The following is a 14,221-nucleotide window of genomic DNA, read 5'->3' as shown; positions in this document are numbered from 1 at the left end:
TGATCCACCCGCCTCGGCCTCCCAAAGTGCTGGGATTATAGGCTTGAGCCACCGTGCCCGGCCCTCATTTTTTTAAATAATAACTTTGATATATACATATAACATAAAACTCACTAGTTTAAAGTATACACTTCAGTTGTTTTTAGGATGTTCATGGTATTATACATTCATCAGTAAGGTCTAATTTTAGAATATTTTAATCAACACAAAACGAAACCCCCTAGCAGTTAGATCATGGGACTTTACATTTTGCTCAATGCATTTTCCTACCAAGAAATTGAATAATATAGTTACTTGTGACCTTATACTATTTCAAATATTGTAAAGTAGTTCCATTTTGCTCTCCTGAAGTTCCAAATTACGTTTTTGTTTTACATTAAATTTTTTCTCTGTAGGTATTTGGAAATTTTCCTGTTACCAAATTCATTCAATTTGTTTGGTTTGTGTTTTAGTCATTTACTTTGAGACAGATGTCATTTTTTGGACAGTAGAAATCTATCTTTTCTTAGAATCAATAATATGTAGTCTCTTGTGACTTTGTTAAAGCTTTGGCCATCATTACTTTAATTTCCTGCACCATAACTGGAAGCCCTCATTTACTGACATTATTACTGTGTGAAACTAGGGGCTAATTTGTTTCCCAGGCAGCGATTTAAAACAAGCCTTAATAATACTTCAGTTCTGCAATTGTGACTTTTTCCAACAGAAAGATAAGCAAAACAGATATAGAGAAAAGGGAGGGTAGATGGAAAACAGAGAGTAAAAGATGGGAAAAATTTCATTATTTCAACTACTTCACAGGTGGACATAAAACATTTTAGTGTCTTGTTTGTACATTTTAAATAAACTGTCCACAGAGAGCATTCAGAACACATGTAAAAAATGTTTGACTTCTACTTTTTGGGAATTCATGGAATCCAACATCTACACAGTGCCATTTTGCCCACTGAAGAAGAAGGTATTGAAGAGAACCAGTACTGACCCATTGGGGTTTACTTGAGAAGTTAAAGTGAACAGATTACTTCCATCAGGACTTAATCAAGACATTGCAATGAAAAATATAAGCCATTAATTTTTACACAACTCAAAGGATTCCTGTATATAGAATTATGTATTTTGTTTCTTATCATTGAGAATGTCTTTGTCCCAGTTTCTCTTGCTGTTGTGTATTGCTTTTATTTTATTTAATATGGCATTTCCTACTCCTTCCTCACTATGTGCCTCTTCTATTCACACACATCTCTGCTATCTCAGGTTTGTTTGCAATGTTACCTTCCTATGAGCCACATAGATTTTTTAAAATATGAAAATATATAATCCACGTCTAAAATAAAGTAAAATTAGCCAGAAATCAGAGAAATCTTGTCAGCTATTTTCTTTAAATTATTATTAAGCTCAATACAGTAAAATGTATGCCTTGGAAGTCTTTTTTGCTTGTTTTTGGAACTTCATGATTCTTAAGTGTTTATTCTTCAGTCTTGCCTACTTAGAGTACATCTAAAATGAAACTACTGAATGTCTATTACAATAATTCAAATAATAGACGTTTTCTCTGCTCTTAATGTATTTGTTTATTATACTGACAATGAGGTTTTATTTCTGAAACCTTTAATATAATAATAATACCTTACATTTCTAAAATTGGGAGAATTATATTAATGGTAGGAGATAAAATTAGAGATAAAAATTGTTTTATAGGTTAAATAAATGCTATTTTGATAGATACGGAGATAACTACCATATTCCCTCTGGCTGATGGATTTTCATATGTTTTCTATGAAATGTTATTAGGGCTATTGAATTTATTATTATGTATAAAACACATACACACAAAGCATAAAAATTTGATTTAGAGAAGTTGCTTAGTTTGCCATCAATTTGCGGTGCTTGTAAAGAGCCATTATGTGTTTAACAAAATCTTTTTATCCGTAATGCCATTATATTCAAGAACATTCTTAGAATAACATTTGGTTAAAATAATCAGACATTTTAAAAATCCATTTAAAAAACCAATAATCTTTAAAAAAAAATTCTGCTAATACACCACAGGTATGAATTGCACTGTTAATGGGCATTCATTCTCATTTGTCTCTTCTTTATATCTTTCTTTGTCTCTTAGACTATTATTTATATGGGTATTCAGTGATGCCATCAATATGATAGTGTCAGAAGATAATTATAACAAAGGCTGGCACTGACTTAACAATAATTCAGACAGGGCACATTTGGAAATTCAGTGCTAAATACTTTGGTTTTATGACCTGAAACTAATCACTTCATTTAAACTTTAATTATTGCAATATTACCAAAACATCAAAACTGTTTGAACAGTAAATTTTTATTTAAAGAAAAAAATCAGGCCAGGCGCGGTGGCTCAAGCCTGTAATCCCAGCACTTTGGGAGGCCGAGGCGGGTGGATCACGAGGTCAAGAGATCGAGACCATCCTGGTCAACATGGTGAAACCCCGTCTCTACTAAAAATACAAAAACATTAGCTGGGCATGGTGGCGCATGCCTGTAATCCCAGCTACTGAGGAGGTTGAGGCAAGAGAATTGCCTGAACCCAGGAGGTGGAGGTTGCGGTGAAAAAAGCACATTGGTATTTTATAGCATTTTTCACTCAATCTCATGTATGCAAGTGAAAAAGCAGTACCATCATGAGTGGACTGGAATAAGGAATTAGAAATGGGTACCAGGAGAAGGGAGAGAGGACACTGAGAAGGGGTAAAGCCCAGAGAATTGTCTAGGATAGAAAATCTGGGCTAAAAAATTGATGAGGAGTTTCTAAATGTGTGGATGAAGTCATGAACATTTATAATGGATCAGAACATTCTTGAGTACTAGAAGAATAGCCAAGCCATTAAAAATAATTGAAATCAAATTTTATGATCTGAAAATTGTTGTAAATTATCCATTAAATTTTACATTTGTCTTCCTAGCTCACTGTCTTAAGAGCATCTCTAAAAGGAGTGGTCTCTTCTCTGCTAGTTAAAAGACCCCAGATTTCCTTATTTTCACTTCATTATCTAACCAGCATAATCATGTAGGTAGAAAAGTGATTATAGACTTTTTAAAAAAGTATCAGATTAGAGTATTATTCAAGAAAAAGATTCGTTGAGGAACATTGATCTTGATGGTATCTGAAGTGATATTCATAGATTTACTCATTTTGTTCACAGTTTCTAAGCATTTCAAACTCATAGAAAATCATATTTTCACCTAAGGAGTCTTTTTCTAAGCAATTATTATATGATGTTATAAAATGTTCTTATAACATTTAATTGACATGAAGCATCAACTTTACTGTAATATTATCACCAGATATGTTTGACTATAGTTTGGCCAGTTATAAAAGACTATATATTATATGTTGCTGTTTATATAAAATGTCCAAAATAGGCAAATCTTTAAAGACAGAAAATATAGTGGTTGGGAAGATGGGAGAGTATGGTTGGGTCATTGCAGGGCAGTGAGGGGTGGACAATGAAGAGTGACTTTTGGTGGGTACAGAGTTTCATTTTGGTGAAATGAAAATATAAAATTAAATTATGGTGATTGGTTCCCATTCCTTAAATATACTAAAAACCTTGGAGTTATACTCTGTTAAATGATTTATGATATATAAGTCATATTGCAGTGATGAAGCTGTTTAATAATACTAAAAGTTTCACTGACATCAAATGACTTTATATTTAGAAAGATCTGATATTTTGACTTGAGACCTGTTTTAGTAATCTGTGCATTATATACAGCATATAAATTTCTCACCTACTTATTAAGAATTTATGATTATCAATTAGTTGTTTTATAACTTGTATCTTTATTCTCTGAAGAAACACCTAATAGCCACAGAAAGTTTGGAGTCAGGTAGACTAGAATAAAATCTAGTCTCAACTCCTTATTATCTATGTGACTGTGGGTAGTTTACCTGAATATCACATTCCTAATCCATAAAGTGGGAGTTATTGTAAGTACCTAGCAAGACTATTCTGATGTTTGAAATTGTGTGTGTGTGTATGTGTGTGTATATACATTTATGAATCAGAGTATGTATATACATAAATATATGTATGTATATAAAAAGTATGTATATATGTAAAGTGTCTAGCATAGACAAGTATTTATTAAATCAGAACTTTTATTACTGGTACTATTATTTGGCTGATGCAAATGAAGAAACATAAACATGATCAGCAACATTGGTTTTTATTATAAAATAGATTGTATTAAAAAGTGTCCATTTACTAGAGTAGTGATTACAAGTCTTTTTTTTTTTTTTACTTTCAGGTTCAGGGGTATATGTGAAGGTTTGTTATATAGGTAAACTTGTGTCACAGGGGTTTCTTGTACACAGTTCTTAGGAGATTTCACCTTCTACTAAGATGAGAACATGGCAATTGCTCAACATTTAGTAGTATTAATACATTATAATAGATAGTTATAATTCTTATCTTTATAGTCCATCATAGAATGTAGGATGCATTTTGCTGAAAAAATAATGAAATTATTTTTTAAAATATAACATGTTCAGGAAATAAAGACAGCACACTCTACTTTTGATATATTAGTGGTGGTGTTTAATTCTAAGATCCACAACTGTAGCAGAACCTCAAATGCTAGTCTTGACCACCACTGACTGCGTTCCATTCTTCTCCACCAAGCTTTTTTTTAAATAATTCATGCACTTGCTTACAAAGTATTTCAACATTAGACGTATGAATGTGCTGTGATGAAAATGACATTAGAGAATCCCTAACAATCATATTATGCAATAAGCTGAGATCTAGATTTATTATACTTGGAGTATATACCTATTTCCTTTTTTCCGTCTTGCCCTTCTTTTTTGCTCAGTTTCTCTTTATTCCTTTCTTACTCTCTCAATCTTGCTATATGTTTGTGTGTGTGCATGTGTGTGTGTGTGTGTACATTTGCCTATATATATGTGTGTGTGTGTATACATATACACATATATACACACACATATATAGGCAAATGTATATATATACACATACACACACATAAACATATATATATATAGAAATGTATATATATATGTTTGCCTATATATATACTCACACAAAGACACACATACATGTATATATACATATATACATACATATGCAGGCAAATGTTACAGAGAAAAGGATGTTGTATAATTTAAAAATTCTTATAAACAACTTGATATGATTCAGCCTTCTGAATTTCATGATCTAATAGTTGCCAAAGATTGTTTACTGGTTACATTTAATATTCATCAAGAATAATTTAGTCTCTGATTTAAGCATCCTGTAGAAAGTGAAACAAACATATTGTTAATTTACATGACTCTAAAAAACTTTGGTTAATATTTTAAAATAGAACACAAGGAGAAGGACAATTTATTCTTGTGGGCTAACATCAGTTCTTTAGAGTTTCGAGATCAATAAATTTGTATGATTCAGTCAGACTTCATCATATATCTAGCAATATGTGTTACTTTTACTAATTGAAATGAAATTATGCTACGAAAATGAATTTCAATAACATTTGTATTAGATAAATGAAAAAGAGATCAAGTTTTGTCGTATATGACAAGTGTTTCTTTGAATTACAGAACATATCTAATATCAAAGGTTTTTACTATTGCCTCAGATAAACATGAGTGAAATAAACGTGTGGTCAGAATGCACTTGCTTTCTCAAGTCTGTTCTGTTTTTTGTTACAGTACTTTTATAAACATAATGTATAGATTATATATATATGATTCAATTTCATTTATAAAAAAGAAATGGCCATTTCTTAAAAATTAAATGTGAATGGCCAATCCAAATTACTTATTTCACAAATTAAATGTTGCTTGGTAGATAAAGGCAATTTTCAGTTAAATTGTATTCTTCAGTAGTGGGTCTCTCTTACCATTCACAGCTGGATTTCAGTGTGTTTAGTGTGATAAATTGTTCTACTGGCTTTGTTTCATCTCAGCCAGTGTTTTTACATTGTATCTAAATGTCACTGAATGGCCAGACTTATAAAAGAAAACTCTGAGGCAGGATATACGTGCCCAGACATGTATATATAGACCCCACATAATATTCTTCTCCACCTTAAAGCCTGAGTGAAATTTTTTAACATAGGCACAGGGAACTGGGACAGGAATCATGCAAATTTTTAAGGTAGTTAATAGGAAGAGAAGGAAACACAGAAGGCTTTGAGAAAGCCAGCATGTGGCCAGAAACAACAGCAGGTGTGGACATATGGCAATCAAATTAGAAAAGGGATTCTTGCCACACAGCCTTCCAGAAGAGAGTAAAGCCCCAGCGGCCCTCATGGAGGGATGATTTACTAAGTACACTTTATGTATTTTATATTGCCTCTTCCACTATTCAGTTCCAAAGGAAATGTAAATCTATTCTACCAAATAGATATAAAATTTTTTCTTAATGAATAAAAATAATCATTTTGAGTTGCCTTTTTACATTTAGAAAAGATTGCTATGCCAAAAGCACATTTCCAAATAAAGCATTAGCTAAGCTGAGACCATTTTCAAAAAAGCAAAGTTTGCAAGGCTGTAATTTAATGATACTATTTTATTTTAACAAAGCATTTGGTGAGATTATTTAAAATTTTAAAATTCCCTTAGTCCAAGACAACCGTTAATAATATAATTAAAGATATTTATTTAAGATCCCTTAACTTGTAAAATAATCTTCTATAGAAGATTGTGGAGCACATTTTCCTATTAAGAATTTTTCTGTAAATGTGTTTTAGTTCTCAGATTAGCTTTCAAAAACTTATTTGACCTACAAAATAACAAGAGCTGCATTATTAGCAGTCCTTCTTAAAATGTATTATTACCATTATATCATGTTACTGTAATTTCAGCAGCATTCACCAGCTACAATTGTGTGTGTGTGTTTGTGTGTGTGTGTGTGTGTGTGTGTGTGTGTGTATCTGTCTGAACTGTATCTGTCTGATGTAGACTGGGAAACTGTCCATGTTTTGGTTTTGTTCTTCATTGTTTTTTTGTTTTTGCTTTTGTTTTTGTTTTGAGACAAAGTCTCATTCCATCTGGAGTGCGATGGCACGATCTGGGCTCACTGCAATCTCCGCCCCTTGGGTTCCAGCGATTCTCCTGCCTCAACCTCCCAAGTAGCTAGGATTGCAGGCACGCACCACTATGCCCAGCTGATTTTTATATTTTTAGTAGAGACGGGATTTCACCAAGTTGGACGTGGAGGCCGGTCTTGAATTCCTGACCTCAAGTGATCTGCCTGCCTCGGCCTCCCAAAGTGCTGGGATTACAGGCGTGAGCCATGTGCCCAAGCTCCTTCATTGTTTTTACCCTTTGGGAAAATACAATCTTTGTTCAGGACCCAGAAAGACCTATGAAAATCTTCCTTTCCCAAGAGTTTCTTTTCTGTCTCTCTCTCTCTTTTTCTCTTTCTCTCTCTCTCTCTCTCTCTCTCTCTCTCACATACGCACACTCTCTCTTTTATTAGGGTTGTAACAAGATAGCCTATGGTCAGAATGAAGACTATGTTCATATTTCAACCTTGAATTCTCTGGTTTGTTTCTGCTTATATTTGCACCACACTTCTATTTCCTATGATCGAGTTTTCTGAACACCACCACAACAAACGGGTAACTAATTATCCAAACAAACCAATAGTTTTTAACTAAGCATTGATTGCTTCACTAATAGCGTTTTTTTCAAACAGGATTGTTGTGTTTACTTTGAATATAGAAATTACCTTGTCTACATAAAAAATAGGAACTTGCAGTTACTTTCTTGTTAGAGTGTCTATTGTGCTTCTACTGAAATTAGTTTACATGTGGTTAACTTAATAGAAGGCCAGACTTCGTTTTTGGTTTTTGTTTTGTTTTTGTTTGAGATGGAGTCTCGCTCTGTTGCTCAGGCTGGAGTACAGCACCACAGCCTGGGCCTCCTGGGCTCAAATCATCCTTCCACTTCAGCCTCCCGAGTAGCTGGGACCACAGGGATGCACCACCATCCCCAGCTAATTTTTTTTTTTTTTTTTTTTTTTTTGGTAGAGATGAGGTCTGACTATATTACCCAGGCTGGGCTCAAACTCTTGGACTCAAATGATCCTCCTGCCTTGGCCTCCCAAAGTGCTGGGATAACAGGGGTGAGCTGCTGTGCTCACCCTCTTCATTGTTTTAAAATAGGCTTTTTGTTGGCAATTTGTTTTGGTTCAAGGCTTTTTTATTTTATTTTATTTTCTTAAAATCTAGCTCTTAAAATAAGTTTACAGTTATAGCAAAGTAAAGGAAGCCAAAAACCATAATTAACATCATTGCCTCCACCACTCAAATGCTAAAACTGTTAGTATTTTAGTGTATTTGCTGTCAGTAATCACTAACCTAAAACATATGGCTAAAGCCCATTGGGTTCACTTCTAGGTGCTCTCTACTCTTATGTGGGAGGAAAGCACTGACATGAGTTTGGTGGGTTTCATTCCTTTCCATTAAATACATATATATATATATATATAATATATATAAAACATATATTTTTGATGGAGATATATATATATATATATATATAATATATATCTCCATCAAAAATATATTGTGTGTAGTTTTTAATGTCTGTGGTGTGTATCTTTAACATATATATATATATAGGCTATTATATATACATTTGATATTGTTTATATTTTTTGAGGCAGGGTCTCACTCTGTCACCCAGGCTGGAATGCAGGTGTGAGACACCTGCATTCCAGCGTCAGTGTGATTTCAGCTCACTGCAGCCTCAACTACCCGGGTTTAGGCGATCCTTCCACCTCAGCCTTCTGAGAGGTGGGACTACAGGGACACACCACCATGCCCAGCTAAATTTTGCAGAGACAGGGTTTCACCATGTTGCCTACGCTGGTCTCAAACTCCTGGGCTCTAGTGGACTGCCTGCCATGGCCTCCCAAAATGCTGGAATTACAGATGTGAGACACCACGCCCAGCACCCCACTTTGTTTTTTTATTTATCCTATTGACATATGTAGACCTACTTCTCCTTTTTAACGATTTTGTAACATTTCATCTAAGGAATAGAAAATATTGTATTTATTCATTCCTTTTTTGATAGGCATTTCTAATTTCCCTTCTTAATAGTTTTTCTGTTATTCCATTATTACTTATAAGTAACTTTTATAATCACAGAAATATTTGAGTCCTTAAGATTTGCACATTTTTATTATATACCAAACCAGTCTTGAATATTTACCGCTGGAGATATTTTCTTCTTGATTATGCCTCATATCTGGCAAAATGGCAAATAATTCAATATATTATTTTTAACATCAAATGTAATTTGTTCAAAATTTACATTAATCTTTATCATAACTAATCACTTCCATTTTGTCTTCCTGTCATCCTGAAGAATGAAAGTGGAATTTCCCAGAGGTTTTAAGAATTGGAGGAGTATTAAATGTAGCTGAAATTAAGTGATTAATAATTTACTTTTGGGTCATTAATCAACTTCATGGGATGCTAAGGATCATTTGCAACCCCAGAAGCATGAGCAGTAACAATGCACCTTTTAAGACTCCAGAAATCTCAAAGGTTGGCTGCCCAACCTAATTAAACTTCAATCTTCTGATACGAAATTTATTTCTTCTTTGTACTGCATTCCTCAGATCTTCCTGACAGGAAAATGTCACTTTGCCCGACAGCTGATAGACAGGTTATGTAGCACCATAACTGGAGAGAAAAGGATAGCTTAAAGCTACTCGATTTAATGGCTACGTGTATGGCTTTTTCTTTCTTTCTTTCTCTTTTTTTTAAAGTTTCTATGACAGACACAAAAGGCCTTAGCAAATAGGCCCAGTGCCATTTTTTCCTGCTTCCTCCAGGGGTAATTATCTTACTCCATCAATAGTGCTGTCAGAAATTGGGCACATAATTCAGCATTTAAATGAACAAGCAATGTAATATTTCCTGTCTCCCAGTGGAATGCTTTGCAGCTCACATTCTTCTCTGTCACTTGCTCACTCTTGATGTATGTCCCATACCCAGTCCTTGAATGCCTTCTCTCCCTTGTGTCTCATTGCAGATGTTGGCTCCGACTTGACACCTACTTCATTTGGAGTTTTATAGGACCAGCAACCTTGATAATTATGGTAAGAATTCCTAATTAACTCTGTGTTTCCCAGGTCAAGAAATAAAACTTTCACTATCCCAGTACTGACTATCTTTAATTTACAGAGGTTAATGTGGGGAAAGCATGTACTTATTTGACCCTACATAATTCAAGCAATTAAACACTCATTATAGTCTACTTTTATGTTGTAAAATAGTTAATCAAAACTGTTGGAATAAGAAAATATGCATTTGCAAAATCTTATGCAATATAATAGCTACTCAAGGGTCTAATCCAACATAATCCATTTGGTTCTATAGATATTTGAACAGTGATGAGTTTAAGTTTGACAGTAGTATATTTCCATTATTTTTCTTTTGAATAATTTGAATTGGAAACTGACAGAAATTAGAAAGATGAGAAAACACCTGACTCTTCCTATCAGCTTTGTTTTATATATGAATCTTGAAAACTTTAAAATTTAAAAGCAAAACTTTAAAATTTTACTTGAGAATGGCACAATCACATTAGACATATATTCTGGAATCATATTTCCTTTTCTGTTTTGAGATTCATAATATTTTGGTTTCAAAAATGAATTGTTTAACTTAATTTAGATTAAACTCTTAGTATAATTGTTTATATAGTTATTTTAAAAATAAAAGTTGTTCTCCATCTTGTGAATAAAATATTAGCCTATTGATTTTTGGTTAAATATAGGTGTACAGTTTCTTATCTGAAACCTTTGGTACAAGATGTATTTTGGAATCAGAAAATTTTCAGACTTTGAAAAGATAATATGATACATATACTGCATAATACACAATATCCCTAGTGAGGAATAGGCAGTTACCCAAAATCAAAACATATCAACCAATACTCACAGTGACTAGGGAGCACTCTGTAACTGAAGACAATATTTTGCCAGAAAAAAAAAAAAAAAAGGAAAAAGGAAAGGTAAGAGCAAGTAGTAGAAAGACCGTGGACAGCCTTATGTCAATTCAAATTAGGTTTTCCCACCTTTTAGATTTCGTTCATGTTAGGGGCCACTGAATGGATTTTTTTTAAAATAACTCTCACTTTGTAAACTTTCTGGATTTGGGGATGATTGATATAGTATTGTGAATATGTATTTTTGAAAGAATTTCAGGAGGGCTTTATTGCCAACTTGTGGAATGTATAAATTAATCAAGTGGTAAAGGGCAATTCACTATGTGTTTTGTTAAATACAGTTTAGTTTTATGTGATATATGAAGTTTACATGAGGACTTTACTTCTGTTTTGTTTTAAATTTTATGCTTTCTCTGTTTCCAGTGATATGACAATGCCATTGGGGATTTCTTTTACTTTAGTCCTTGTTTATTATAGCATCAGAATTTAGCCAACATTTTATAATCCTTTTGAGCCAGCTACACAAAAATATATTGATTTTAGTATTTGTATTTTTGTAATATAATATTTGAAAATGTGTCACTAAACAATAAATTCAGACAAACATTCAGAGTATAGAAATAGTAACACATCTTTAAAAAAGTATTGTTTTTGTTTTGACACACACTAGGCTTTGAATTGTTTCAAAATTTCCACAGCATCATTCCAGCTGATGCTGATTTTGTATTTGTGTGATTTGACATAGCAGTGCTTTGTAACTCAGCAGTATCCCAATTCCCAAAACTGGCTTCTTGCCTTTACTAAAACGCCAGGCAGTCATCTCTGATCCAATTCCTTTGAAAGTGTAGTGAGACCTAATTTCCCAGAACATCTCATCTGTTACAGAGAATAGATTTTGTTTTTGTTTTTTTTCCTACTCCAGTTATGCTACATAACACTACCTTTTGCATTCCAGCTTAATGTAATCTTCCTTGGGATTGCTTTATATAAAATGTTTCATCATACTGCTATACTGAAACCTGAATCAGGCTGTCTTGATAATATCAAGTAAGTGATTTTTATTTTTGTTTTGTATAGGTTGCCTTATATTTATACTCCAAACTATCCTTTCTTTTATGTCAAAATCTTATGACAAAATGATAAAGAATATGCGTGTATTATCTTTGCTGAATAAGATTATTCATTGACCGTCAAATTGACTTGATCTGCCTGAAAATAAGTATAATAAAGTTCTGTTTTCAAAGATACTTTTTCTCCTAAATTCTTATTTAGAACATGTTAATTTTAAATATATATATTCATTTTGTCCCAAAAACAAACGCAATGTTTCTATTTAGGACAGATTATTATTATTATTTTATTTTAATTTTTTGAGACAGAATTTCACTCTTGTTACCCAGGCTGGAGTGCAATGGTGCAAACTTGGTTCACTGCAACCTCCACCTCCCAGTTCTAGCGATTCTCCTGCCTCAGCCTCCCGAGTAGCTGGGACCACATGCACCTGCCACCATGCCTGGCTTATTTTTTGTATTTTTAGTAGAGACAGGATTTCACCATGTTGGCCAAGCTGGTCTTGAACCCCCGACCTCAGGTGATCTGCCTGCCTTGGCCTCCCAAAGGTCTAGGATTATAGGCCTGAGCTACCATGCCCAGCCAGATTATTCTTTCTCAGAGCAATTACCACATTACTTCCTCACACTCCATCTCCTCATCCAGAGCAATGTGATGAGAGCCAGATGATTGTACGCACAAGTACCAAAAGGGGGATTTTACATCATAGAAAAGGAACCCCAGATTTATGAATCTGAGCATTTATATAGGGGCTGTTAGACAGCTGCCCTCTCCTTCTGAGAGAAATAAAGAAATCTTCCTAATGTAAACAGACATTTTGTCATATAAAAATATGGCTCTAAATTTCACCTCCCTTTGAAATATTAACACTTAACCTTCTGGGAGCTAAAGCTGAATCTCTCCAGAAGTCTTTATCTATTTAATCATCTTACAACTTTGAAAGTTTGTTTTTTCACCCAAGTTCCACTTTTGTATGCTTTGAAAGTCCTGTCATGCAACCGTATGAAAACATTCACGTTTTTTTTCAATAGTAGTAAGACTTTATATAGGCAAAAACAAAGTAGCTAATTTACATTTCCTGAAAAGAAAAACAGTTGCATTCCTTGATATAACAAAAAAACTTATCTTGTTTCTTTGGAGTGTATGATATTTTAGAAAGATAGTAATATTTAGATGTATATTAGTTATTAAGATACAATATATTAAATTTCATTTTTATGTAATTTGTCTATGCTAGTGTTATATTTAAGAGCTTTTATTTAAATGAATGTATTTTCAGAAGTTTCATGAGGTAACCTGTGACTTTTCTGTGCTACTGACATTCTCCTTGAACTACTTCAGATAGCAATTATGTCACCCATTTTCCATCTTTCTACATTCAGTGCCTGACGGTTCTTGGCCCATAGTAGGCTCTCAATGAATGTTTACAGAATAAAGTAACATATTGAAGACTTTAGTGTCCAGGTGTATTGATATTAAGTAGTTAATTTTGTTGAAGGAATTATTTGTCTATGTGAAATATAAAGGATAACCAAGGAATTAGAAAAACTAAAATATAGTGGTACAAAATAGAAATTATTTACAATAAGTGATAGCCTTTTGTAATCCTCAATATTACTTAGTTGAGATAACAGTCGTTGTATTGTTGAATTATGTACCACTGAACGGTACTTCTGAAATACAGTATTGGTTTCTTAGATTATTTGTTCCTGATGAAATTGAATTTGGATAAATTAAATAGGCACATAAAATATATTTATCATATTGTAGTTATACTCATTTTAGTAGAAATTACATATTTGCACCCATTTTGTAGTATAAAATAAAACACAAATAACACTTTATTTGTATCATGTATTTAAATACTGTCAGAAATAAGAGAGTAAGACTTTTAACATTTATGTAACACTGGCTTAAAAAATAGCAGAAAGGATTATTCTTTGTCCTATATTTCAAGTATACTTTTTAGGTGTTTTTTTTTTTTTTTTTTTTTTTTTTTGTCTAATTTAGCAAAGACGAAGAGTTTTCCTTACCTTTAACTTTATGATTTGTATTTAGTACTGTCACATATTTTTAAATATCAATTTGTTTGTATGATGTTCATATGTTTTTAGGTAATTGGGTTGAATATGATATTATCATTTAGAAAACTAAACACAAAAAATCAATAATTATATTTAGTGG

The 14,221-nt window shown here is 32.9% G+C and overlaps 1 protein-coding gene and 1 long non-coding RNA gene across 30 annotated transcripts in view; one reads left to right on the top strand and one right to left on the bottom strand.

The window, feature by feature from the left end:
- ADGRL3 (adhesion G protein-coupled receptor L3) overlaps positions 1-14,221 on the top strand; it is a 559,234-nt gene that overhangs the window by 474,170 nt on the left and 70,843 nt on the right. For all 29 annotated transcript variants that reach the window (XM_017541414.2, XM_017541407.2, XM_017541408.2 and 26 more), the window contains 2 exons: positions 10,049-10,115; positions 11,922-12,013. In XM_017541414.2, coding sequence (XP_017396903.1) covers positions 10,049-10,115; positions 11,922-12,013 — 159 coding nt within the window. The remainder of the gene's footprint in view (positions 1-10,048; positions 10,116-11,921; positions 12,014-14,221) is intronic.
- The window catches only part of LOC119473117, a 54,012-nt gene continuing 49,013 nt past the window's right edge, over positions 9,223-14,221 (bottom strand). Inside the window, exons 2-3 of the long non-coding RNA XR_005202298.1 lie at positions 10,960-10,976; positions 9,223-9,256 (exon numbers count right to left, since the gene is read on the bottom strand). This is a non-coding gene — a long non-coding RNA (uncharacterized LOC119473117). The remainder of the gene's footprint in view (positions 9,257-10,959; positions 10,977-14,221) is intronic.

The sequence above is a fragment of the Cebus imitator genome, unplaced genomic scaffold, assembly GCF_001604975.1.
Source record: "Cebus imitator isolate Cc_AM_T3 unplaced genomic scaffold, Cebus_imitator-1.0 Scaffold133, whole genome shotgun sequence".
Classification (NCBI taxonomy): domain Eukaryota; kingdom Metazoa; phylum Chordata; class Mammalia; order Primates; family Cebidae; genus Cebus; species Cebus imitator.
Note: the sequence above shows the minus strand (reverse complement) of the source record. Positions and strands in the feature narration are given on the sequence as shown.